The following is a 12,416-nucleotide window of genomic DNA, read 5'->3' as shown; positions in this document are numbered from 1 at the left end:
AGGACGAAAAACAGTAATGTTTAGCAGGAAGATAAAAACCTGAGAGAATGGCTTAGCTGTCATTTAACTTCAAAATTTCCAAACCTTTCGCTAGGTACCATCCTATCCCTGTCTGCATATCTAATATAGTCTTTTTATTTTGTTATTACTAGTTGGTCACTAAATTGAACAGAGAAATAGAATTGTGAAAGTGAAAACTATTATGTTTTCAGTGCTGACAAAATGATAGTGTTGTTACTTCCATCAGTTTTGAATAAGCTGTAATTTCGAGATAATGACAGTGGAATGTGCAATACTGACAGATAATGTACATTCACAGTAATATAGGCATTAGGCAAAACCAACACTGGAGGGTATTATTTGTATAAAATACCATTTTGATTGCTATCGTATTGGTTATACAGAACTTCAGAATAGTAAATAGCTCTTAAATGCACAGAAATTTTTTGAGGTATGTGATATTTAATAACAATGAACTTTAACTTTCTAAATATTATACAGGGATAACCTTAATAATTAAGTTTTCTTTTTATATATTTCCTACATTAATGAGCATTTTGTATAATGTGATCACATATTCATACATTTCTGTGTTGTGTTACCAAACATCTTTGCAGAAAGCATAAATTTAGACGGTAAAAGGAGGAAGTAGTCATTTCCTGTTATAGCTATGTGTATTAATTGCACAAAGATTTTTTACTATGCCTTTTTAATGAACAATTATGTTTTAAAATAATCGTGTTGCCCTTCTTTTGAAAATGTTCTGCTTAGTCTTGGAGACATCCTATTGGGTGCTGCAAGATGGTTTGTTAATAATATGATTTAAATAATTAAGTTAAAATCATTGTTCTTACTGCTTGAGTGAGCATATTTAAGCACAGAAAATGCTTTGAAAGCTCAGCTCCATTGTTATTTGTTCTACTAGGTGTAATTAAATACAGCTAAAAGGATGAAAATTCAACTGTACTTAGATTTGAAAGGTCACCTAGTTACTTTAATTCTTCAGTTTTGCAAGGAATAAGTGTCAAAGTTGTGGTTTTTGCAGGCAGATACGGAACTAAAATTGTAAGGAAAAACAAGTGTTTGGGTGTTTTTTGTAACCTACTAGAAAAAGTATTTTCTTATGCAACTTCTTGTCTGTCTTGTAATTTCAAAGTCTGGCTCAGAGCCACAACGAAACATGCTTATATGCAAATTTAGCTGCATAAAACCCAGCCCACACACTTTACCCCTCTCATTACCCCTCACTGTGCCCCCTGCCTTCTAGGTATGGCCCTGTCATTTAGCAGTTGTTTGGGTGTCTTTTTTTAAAGTTTAGTTAAAATTTGTTTTTTAGGCCTAACAACTTTTCTTTCTATTCATATATCCAGGCTTCAGGGGAAAAGGGAGATTACATGGGTAACTCATTAATGTGAATGGAAATTGCATAAATAGTTCCTTTGTGTGCTAATGATGTGAGTAGACAGACTAGACTCTCTACACTAAATGTAAAAGCTAGACACATCAGAAAATGAAGAAAACATTCCATCCTAATTAATGGTATCTGTTCCAGCTTGCTAATGCTGCTGGAATGCAAAACACCGGAAATAAATTGGCTTTTATAAAAGGGGGTTTATTTGGTTACGCAGTTACAGTCTTAAGGCCATAAAGTGTCCAGGGTAAGGCATCAATAGGGTACCTTCACTGGAGGATGGCCAATGGCATCTGGAAAACCTCTATTAGCTGGGAAGGCACGTGGCAGGCATCTGCTCCGGAGTTTTGGTTTCAAAGTGGCTCTCTCCGAAATGTCAGTGTCAGCTTCCAAAGAACATCTTCAAAATGTGTTTCTCAGCTGCAGTTAGCTTCTGGGCCTGTGTGGCTCTTTTTAAAATACTCCAGTAACCAATCAAGGCCCACACTGAATGGGCGGGTCCACACCTCCATAGAAATTATCCAATCAGAGTTATCACCTACAGTTGGGTGGATCACATCTCCATGGAAACACTCAGTCGAAGAATTCCAATCAAATCAACACTAAATACATCTGCCCGCACAAGACTGTATCAAAGAACATGGCATTTAGGGGACATAATGCATCCAAACCAGCACAGTATCAGAGTTCTTTTTTTCTTTATTCTTGGCCAGAGGAGTCGTGTCTTTCACCAAATTATGCAATCCAGTAAAAGAGGTTTAAGTACCTTAAGAGAACATGAGGTGTACAAAACTTAAATGACTGAATTACAGAATGTTTAAATGTAACTAAATAAGGAAAATACTAATTTTTGTCCTACTTTCCTAGCCTGAAATTTAAGATTGAGTTTACTAAGTGTATAGATAGCTAAGTTTTAAAAGAATACCATTGTATTAATGAATAATTAGTGTTTACATCATAGCAACAAGGTATAAAACATTTCTGTATGTTATATCACATTAGAAAGATCCTACTAATCAGCCTAGTGGGCAGAGATATTTTTCTAATTACTGTTTTGGCAATTTCAGTTGAACTTGATTTTGCAATTTCAGTTTATTTTCTCCGTGGATAAGTCTTATTGGAACTTCCATTCTTTTCATTTGTCTCCTACTCTCGTTCAAGTAAAGAGAGAGAACGAGAGAGCACAGATATGTTCATATTAATCCCTTGTTCTCATGGTTATTCAATGCAGGTACGAAAAGAGTATGGGAAGTGCTTCAGACACTCCTATTGCTGTGGTGGCCTCCCAACCGAGAGCCCCCACAGTTCAGTGAAGGCATCAACCACCAGGACCAGCGCGCGTTATTCCTCTGGCACACAGGTAACTAAGAGTTTGACAGCGTCTTTAATTAACCTTATTTATAGAAAGCCTGCTGAGACATGTTCTGCCCAGATGCACTAATTGTGTTCTCATTATAATGATCTAGAGGGCAAATTACCTGCTTTTTATTTCTTTTTAAATATTTCTTGAAGTTGTTTCTTTAGGTGTGAACATCCATTTTTGAGGGGAGTTCTTTAAGTACCATGTCTTCTTCATTATGGTATCCTGAGTTCATGTAGCACAGTACGTGGCTCATAATGGGCACTCCGTAAACATTGGTTGGCTAACCAATCATCTCCACATTAGAATAAAAAGAAACATTTTTAAGGGTGGAAGAGTAAATGCCCCTTAGGAGAGAAGCAACAGAGCAATAGACTTCCTTAATTTTAGTCCAGAAACAACACACATTCTTTAAAAGTCCAAAAGATAAGCTTACACATACTGCTTAGGTTAAATCTTTATATGTCTTTAATAAGATAAGCTTGGGGAAACTAACATAAATATCTGTCTTGCTATTTTATATCAATAGAGTCGTATAAGAAGGATGTGGAATGACACTGTGAGAAAACAATCTGAATCTTCTTTTATCTCAGGTGACATCAATAGTACTTCAACACTTAATCAAGGTCAGTTACTAGGAAAATTTGAGTTTGCAATATAAATTTTGTATTTTTGCCAACTTACAATAATTCCAGAGAAAATGCTTAACTTTTCTCTCAAATGGGTTTACATCACAAGCGCTTAATCTTCTTGAGTCAGCTTTTACTATCATTGATTAAAGTACATGTAAATTCTTTTTACTCAGTAATGTAATGCAAAAATATAGTTTTAAACTCCTCATTAATAAGGTAAGACTGGAAAAAAGTAAAAATTGAGAATGGACTTCCTCATAGATTAAAATGTTTTCCTAGTGAGTTTAAATTTATCCTTTCTAACTGAGAGACACTTGGGAAGTTTTCTTCTTAAAACAATTAGAATAATTATTCTTCACATTAAACAGTGTCAATTTTTGCTCTGAGAATTCTTGTAAAGTTCTTAAATTTTTACATTTTTTTAAAAAAATGAAACATGAATCTTAAAAACATTGCAGTAAATATCTTTAAACAAAATTTAAATACAGGAAAGAATTTATGTAAAAAATTGCATGAAGTTTTTTTTTTCTTTTTTCTATATGAGTTACTGTTTTTGGATGTCAGTATACTTGCAAATTTAAATTTATAGTATAAAACAGTATAATTATTTAAAATAAGCTGGGAAATGAAACAATTTAGCAATATAAGGGCACTTGCACACTTATTCCTTAGTAAAAGCTTAGAAAATTTCAATTTGATATGAAAAAACATATGTTATTGTTTATATACTTAGAATTTATGCAGGTAACTTCAGTTTTGATATGCTGATTTGTAATATAACAAATTATGTTTATCACAGTAAATATGAAAGCCATTTTTTTTATTGTTGGCACTGTTCTGACAAGATTTTGGTTTAAAATGAAAAAGCAGTATATATGGCATCAAAACCAACTTGAATTTTAAAACATTTTTAGTTAAATTACATTAGCTATGCAAAAGATATGTTTGGTAAGTGTTGAAAGGTTTGTAATTTGTCCATTAGAATGGGGGAAAGATGTTTTATTTCACTGCTCTGATGCTTTCCCTAATTCTGTTAAGATGACTATCAAAAAAATAGACGAATTATTCAATGATTCATTTTTGAAACCTGGCAAATAAGATTACAGGATGAAACTTCTTGCTATTTAGAATTTGTGAATGATCTAATAATTCGTTACACACAGTGCTTTTTTTTTCTTGGCATGACTTCGTTTGCATATACTAAAACAAGCTTTTGCAATGTATCATACTTTTTACCTGTTTGTGAAAGTTGTTTTTCCTCCTGCTTGTATCAAAGTTGGTATTAACACAGATGTTTCCATGAGGGATAATCCCACACCTGTAAATTCAGAAAATTTGAGATTCCCTCTTCTGGGCCTCAGTGGTTAAGTTTTTAATATTAAGCAGTAACATCTTGGAACATAATGTTGATCTCTTTGCATTTAATTGCCATTTTTGTTTAACAGTGATTTTGTATAAATTAGTAAATGTCATCCTCAGCAGGTGTTTACTTGGGGGACTTAGAAAGCACCTGTGAATTACTGAAATTTAACTTCCCTCTCCCCTTTCTACTTCAAATTAGTAGTTCAAATACAGTCAGAAAATTTCAGCAGATTTTGCATTGCCAATGTGTCCACTCCCCTTGATGAACACAAAAACGACTTTACTGCAAACTGCAACACTAAAATAAAAGAACTGATGTATTTTTTTTTTTTTTTTTCTGTTTCTTTGCTTTAGGAATGACTGGCAATTACCTACTAACAAACCCTCTTCTTCGACCCCACGGCACTAACAACCCCTATAACACATTGCTCGCTGAAACAGTTGTATGTAATGCCCCTTCAGCTCCTGTATTTAACTCACCAGGTGTGCTTATACTTACGAATAAAACTACATTTCTTTGCTGCTAAACAGAACTCTGATCTTTGCCCTTTTTCTAAAATAAAGGCCCTCAAGTTGGTCTGTGTTTATTATTACATGCTGAGTTTCTCAATTAAAATAAAATTACGGTATCACCCATGCCAGGCTTCTAAAACTGCACTATATTATAGTAAAACCAGTTATGATAGTATATATCAATAATTATCCATGTTTTTAACACAGGTGGCATAAATCTTAATATATTATTACAGGACTGACATCACATGGTCCGAGAGCCCATCTTCAAGATTTATATCATTTAGAGGTATCCTATCTATGTAATATACTGTTGAGTTAACTCTAAAGCTTGCTGACAAAATTTGCTTCTGAAATGAATTAGCTAAGAAAGATATTTTGGATTTCTAGGTATAGAAAACTCTGTTCAGCATTATCAATATAACCAAACTATAGTATAGTGCAGCTTTATGGTAGTTTTCCTTTATTCTTAAGAAAACTCTGAGAATAAAGTTAGTATAAGTCAGTTTATATCTATAGTTTTTTATTGGGGGAGGGAAGAGATGATCATTATCCAATCCTATATTACCATATTTTCTAATAGCTTATCATTTTTTAAAAAAATCATATATATCCAATATTAAAAATATTTCAAGATTTTGGTAAAAGTAATCTTATAGTTACTGCTAGTATGTAATCTTTATTTGTGATTAATATTTGACACTAAATTAAACACAAAACTTTGTTTCCTTTTTTTTTCTTAAAATTCTTTTTTTAACGTAACTGCAGCTTTTCTTTTCATTCTCTTGTTTTCTTACTTTCCTTATGCTTTCCTCTAGCAACCTACAGAGAGACAAGTATGGGAGTAAAACTTAACTTTGCCTATCAAATGTAAATTTTTTCAGCATGATTTTTAACGGGCACAATTAAAACATAACTAGCAGTCATGAAGTAGACTCAGCGGGCAAGTGGTTCACAATTTGCAACTAAAATGTTACCAAATTCAAACAGTGTATCCATACTGCCTTTTGTCAGTAAAAGAGGTCTGTAGCAAATGTTGTCCATACTTAAATGCAATGCTGAAATAATTTGCTCTTTAAAGCCTGAAGTACTGTCAACCAAAATGCTTAATAATTGACTCATTTCTGCATTCCCACAGTATTCTTGCTACAGGCTGGGGAAAGTCTTCAAGTGAATTACCTGAACTTGGGCAGAAAGAGTTGCCTCTTCAAAACCAGTCAAAAATGTGCTTAAATCTGCAGTATATCATAGAAAACACCTTCTGGAATATCTAGTATACATTTTTATATTTATTAAACAACAATAGAATGAAAAGGAAAGTGTTTGGCAAGATAGAATTTAGACAGTGGAAAGGAATGCTAGTATGTGATCCATGTATCACCTGTAACTTAAAATGCCAAATGTTTTGTAGTGGTAGTCTTACAAATAAAGTTTGTGGCACAATGCATAAATTTATATAGCTAGAGAATTGTGTCAACAAAGCTAAAGGGAGCCTTACAAATAACCATCATAACTTTGTTTTACATGGAACCTGATACAAATTGGGTCATCAGTTTTTCAAATGTAGGAGCTGGGTCGGGGTTTTTTAAATAGCACAAGTTATTTTAAACAAACACAGCCCCTTCATTTTCTCATTTACTGCTAACAATAATTTATCCAATAATTATCAGACATTTGTTGGTCATGAAGTTTGTGCCAGACTATACAAAGATTTTTTTTATCTGAGAGAAATTGAGTTTTCTAGGATAATCTGCAGCTTTAAGAGTGGAGTGAGCACAAAAAAGGGAAATTTCTTACTTTTTCTAAGAATTAAATTTTTTCCAAAACTCCTCCAAGCCTTGCATACAATGCAGCAGCCTCACAGTGGTCAGTTTCATTTCAATAACATCATTTCATTCTTTTTTTTTTCCAGACCTATCTGTAGACAAGTGATTTTTTTTTTTCTCTAGGATTTTTAGAATGAATAACCTAACTTTCCATGGTACAGATCATTTAATTTTCTCTAAAATCTTTTTTTTTTCATTTGCCTGCGAAGCACTGTGATGTCTTAGTTTACATGTTTATGTGTCTGTAGAAAATACACTCTGATTCAAAAAGAGCATGTTACCATATTTTTTTTCCTCCTAAACCTCTTTTCATGTCTTCAGCAGATTTATTCAATCTTTCATTCCTTTAGCTATAAAAATATATTAGCCAAGGCTGACACCCTTCTCCCATTCCACAGTTAATAATTATTCTTGGTTTAATTTCTGTGACCCATACTTAAGAAATCTCTAACATTTCTGCGTTTGACCTCCATGCCCATGGTGTCTATGGGCCAAGTTCGTATAGTAGACTCTGCTGGTTCATTCGGTGCTGTCACTGTGACTGATGCAGACTGCAGGGCTGCAGGCCAACTTTGACCATTAGAAGCCTGGGGCCATTGCTATTAGAGAGTTTATTAATATCAAAAGAATCAAAATGATAAAAAATATTAAATGTAAAAAGGCTGCTATTGCTGGTAATCTAATTTGTTGAACCCTTGCTCTAAGTTGCTGAGAAGCTTAGAAATTCTTCATCATGTTACAATAAATCATTTTACTTTCTTTTATATATCAGCTACTCTTAGGCCAGATAGCCTGAGCAGACAGACATGATGTGAGTTGTCCAAAGTGAGTCATTCCACCTGCTGTCTATCATGTTGTTGGATGGTGCTTGTGGGCCCCTGGTCCAGTTAGTATGAGAGATGGCTGTCTTTGTTTAACATGAATTCTTTGTATCTGTCCATTTTTTCATTCTTTTTATTTTTTTTTTACTTCATCTTCAGAAAAAGGAAATGTTAGAATGTTGTTTAAAAAGTTGCTTGCCAGTTCTGTGGGTTTATGTTGTACATTTGCCTTCAGTTTTTGTATGTGACTTGTTCCTTTTTAATTTAGTGTTGTTTAGGACAAATTCTGTTAATTTCATTTTTATAAACCATAGTCTTGTACTTTAAAATGTAAATGTCACTAATGAATTGCTTTGCATTAACTATGCAAGGGCATGGAGTGAAGTCTTCTATGTAACAGTGTCAGAGATTCTACCAAAAATCAATTAATAACTACTGTCTCCTCGAAATTGATAATAATTTGTATGCCATCTTCCCTCCCTGGAAAACAGTATTATTCTTTAACACTTTTTCCTGTTATCTAAAGGGTGACAACTGTTTACAGTTGGGAATGCTGGAAAGCCTGGCACTTTTCAAGTGTTAGCTTTCAAATACAACTTTGTCCTGAACGACATTAAAAAGTTTTGTACAAAAGCAAATGCAAATTCTTTAGCAGGAATAGCGGCAGTAATAGACACTCCCCCTTTTCTGTTTCAGGACATTCACTGAACAATGCCAGGGATACAAGTGCCATGGATACTCTACCGCTAAATGGTAATTTCAACAACAGCTACTCACTGCGCAAGGGGGACTATAATGACAGCGTTCAAGTTGTAGACTGTGGACTAAGTCTGAATGATACTGCTTTTGAGAAAATGATCATTTCAGAATTAGTGCACAACAACCTACGGGGAAGTAGCAAGACTCAGAACCTCGAGCTTAAACTACCAGTCAAGCCTGTGATTGGAGGCAGCAGCAGTGAAGATGATGCTATTGTGGCAGATGCTTCATCTTTAATGCACGGCGACAACCCAGGGCTGGAACTCCATCACAAAGAACTGGAGGCCCCGCTCATTCCTCAGCGGACTCACTCCCTTCTGTACCAACCCCAGAAGAAAGTGAAGCTCGAAGGAACTGACAGCTATGTCTCACAGCTGACAGCTGAGGCTGAGGACCACCTCCAGTCCCCCAACAGAGACTCTCTCTATACAAGCATGCCCAATCTCAGAGACTCTCCCTATCAAGAGAGCAGCCCCGATGTGGAAGAAGACCTCTCTCCTTCCAGGAGGAGTGAGAATGAGGACATTTACTATAAAAGCATGCCGAACCTTGGAGCTGGCCATCAGCTTCAGATGTGCTACCAGATCAGCAGGGGCAATAGTGATGGTTATATAATCCCCATTAACAAAGAAGGGTGTATCCCAGAAGGAGATGTTAGGGAAGGACAAATGCAGCTGGTAACAAGTCTTTAATAGTGCAGCTGAGAGATTCCAGTGGCCATATGCAAGTATTAATAAATAGAAAGACACCACCAATGGCCCTGTGCAGCCCCCTCAGAATCTGCTTGAAGAGACGACTCTTGACCTGTGGTTCTCCAGTGTAAAAAAGATGACTGAACCTTGCAGTTCTGTGAATTTTTATAAAACATGCAAAAACTTTGTATATAAAAGAATATACTAAAATGAATTATTTGTTACAAAGAAAAGAGATGCCAACCAGGTATTTTAAGATTCTGCTGCTGTTTAGAGAAATTGTGAGACAAGCAAAACAAAACTTTCCAGCCATTTTACTGCAGCAGTTTGTGAAGTAAATTTGTAAATATGGCTGCACCATTTTTGTAGGCCTGCATTGTATTATATACAAGACGTAGGCTTTAAAATCCTGTGGGACAAATTTACTGTACCTTACTGTTCCTGACAAGACTTGGAAACGCAGGAGAAATATTCTGCATCAGTTTGCAGTTCACTGCAAATCTTTTACATTAAGGCAAAGATTGAAAACATGTTTAACCACTAGCAATCAAGCCACAGGCCTTATTTCATATGTTTCCTCAACTGTACAATGAACTATTCTCATGAAAATGGCTAAAGAAATTATATTTTGTTCTATTGCTAGGGTAAAATAAATACGTTTGTGTCCAATTGAAATATAATTGTCATTAAAATAATTTTAAAGAGTTGGAAGAAAATATTGTGAAAAGCTCTTGGTTGCACATATGTCATGAAATGTTTTTTCTTACACTTTGTCATGGTAAGTTCTACCCATTTTCACTAATTTTCCACTGTATACAGTGTTCTGCTTTGACAAGTTAGTCTTTATTACATTTAAATTTCTTATTGCCAAAAGAACGTATTTTATGGGGGGAAAACTCTTTGAAGCCAGTTATGCCATGCCTTGCACAAATGTGGTGAAATCTAGAAAAGAGTGTGTATCACCCCTCTGTTCATTCTTGAACAGAGGGCAAAGAGGGCACTGGGCACTTCTCACAAACTTTCTAGTGAACAAAAGGTGCCTATTTTTTAAAAAATAAAATAAAACATAAATATTACTCTTCCATACTCCTTCTGCGTATGTTTAGTAATTTATTTTATTAAAATTCTAATGAAATGTAAATTGTTTCAGCAAAATTCTGCTTTTCTTTTCATCCCTTTGTGTAAACCTGTTAATAATGAGCCCATCACTAATATCCAGTGTAAAGTTTAACACGGTTTGACAGTAAATAAATGTGAATTTTTTTCAAGTAGTTAATGTGCACTTTAATGTATGATACATAATTGGCTTTAACACACTGGTTCTTTCCAACCCTAGCCCCTTTACATACCTTCATACTATATAACTCGTATGTGAAAGGCTACAATATGTTGCCAGTTTGTTCTGTATGCTGAACAGCATATAATATATTTGTATTCTAATTACCCATTACACATGCACAATAACAGCAGATAAATTTCAGTAGAGAAATAGACTGAAAGTATTTTATTTTTGTTTGTTGCATTGCACCAGAACTAAAAAAAAAAAAAGAAAACTAAAAAAAATGAGAAGTAGAATTGGAAATTCTACAACCAAATTTGGGCATCATAAAGAAAACGGATTTTTCATCAGTATTGAGGAGAAATTCCTAAAATATACTTGTATGATTTGAGGATTGTAAGTATCCTTATAGGCAGTTGCAGGTGACAATATTTGTTGTCATGGAAAGTTTTTACTCCAAATTCAAAAATTGTATAGAGTTAGTGATTCTATGAAGTGCTTCCACTAAGTTAGAAATCACTTTAGTTTTTGTGAATACACTTAGTCATGCCTTTTGTGTTTAATGAGTCAAAGGAAAAAAATATGTGGGGATATAGTAAGGTAGACACTAAATAATGAAGCATTATATATATTCAGAAATAAGGTAGAAAAAAAAAAGGTGCACTCACTCTAGTTAATAATACCTAACTAGTTGAAGATTAACTGTATAGGAAATTATATTCACATTCAAACAGATTTAATTGTATTTCTGTTGCTAAAATCCTTCAGGAATTTACAAAATTATTTGCTAGAAGGAGACATTAATATAGTTATTTTAATTATCTGTTTTGTTACACTTTTTCATTTCAAAGCCTGAAACTACAATATTGTATGATATATGCTTCCCAGGATATAAGCTAAGTAACGTCAGGCTTTTTAAGTAATGAATTATCAAAAAAAAAAAAGGCATTGATTATTCAGTTGGTGCTAGTTGTGTCTCTTGATGCAGTTCTCAAATGAAACACTGATATGACATGTACAAGGACATAAATACATTCTACCTAAGTGGTTAATGTTCTCTTTAGAAGAAGTAATTTATCATGAGTATCCTAAAGAATACAATTTGGAAGCCATTATTCATCTTTGCCACTAAAAGCGGAACTGTTTTTAAACAGACTTCTTTTTAAAATATATATAAATCTTACCTTAAATTCCATTCAGAATTTAAGGACAAGATAGTTGCTTAAATTTAAAACTTTTAATACACTGTCTTTGTTTTGTTTTGTTTCTGACTGCCTTTTAATACTAATGCTTTAAATCCATTGATTAGCCCTGTTTCTTTGGGTCTGCCCAGGATCACCTGGATAGGCAATTTCCACATCCTTGATTATTCTCTTCTATAGTCACATCTGTGAGCTTGTATAAAGTCACATTGTCTTAGGTCTTCCCAGGGACAGTTATTCTACTGAGCTATTAATAATAAAGAAATCTTGCTTCTATTTATTTTAGATGTGACTTGTACAGGTTAGGTCAGATTCTCTTATTTTATTTTAAAATACAGACTTGTGTTTACTCCATTTGCTATAAAGAAATTATACCTTTTACGGCTTACCTATTCATCTAATAGGCTTTTAAAATCATTTATGTGGAAGAAAACCCATACAAACCTTTATTACTTAAATGTGTTAACTCCAACTCATTTACATTCATTTGAGGATAACTATATGTAAGAGTTTAATCAGTTAAAAATAAAATGTTTGACAGAAAAGCACCACCACTATA

The 12,416-nt window shown here is 33.8% G+C and overlaps 1 protein-coding gene across 30 annotated transcripts in view; it reads left to right on the top strand.

Moving 5' to 3' along the window:
* The window catches only part of ADGRL2 (adhesion G protein-coupled receptor L2), a 502,012-nt gene extending 491,365 nt beyond the window's left edge, over nt 1-10,647 (top strand). For 14 of the 30 annotated variants that reach the window (XM_037826794.1, XM_037826795.1, XM_037826801.1 and 11 more), the window contains 4 exons: nt 2,643-2,771; nt 3,301-3,397; nt 5,120-5,248; nt 8,622-10,647. In XM_037826794.1, the coding sequence (XP_037682722.1) occupies nt 2,643-2,771; nt 3,301-3,397; nt 5,120-5,248; nt 8,622-9,376 (1,110 nt within the window). In that variant the 3' untranslated portion in view covers nt 9,377-10,647. Of the gene's footprint in view, nt 1-2,642; nt 2,772-3,300; nt 3,398-5,119; nt 5,249-5,485; nt 5,568-6,096; nt 6,115-7,876; nt 7,930-8,621 lie in introns of all 30 variants that reach the window. The other 16 variants (XM_037826807.1, XM_037826804.1, XM_037826812.1 and 13 more) reach the window with 5 other exon arrangements.
* The last annotated feature ends 1,769 nt before the right edge of the window (nt 10,648-12,416 follow it).

Source organism: Choloepus didactylus, chromosome 2, assembly GCF_015220235.1.
Source record: "Choloepus didactylus isolate mChoDid1 chromosome 2, mChoDid1.pri, whole genome shotgun sequence".
Taxonomy (NCBI): domain Eukaryota; kingdom Metazoa; phylum Chordata; class Mammalia; order Pilosa; family Megalonychidae; genus Choloepus; species Choloepus didactylus.
Note: the sequence above shows the minus strand (reverse complement) of the source record. Positions and strands in the feature narration are given on the sequence as shown.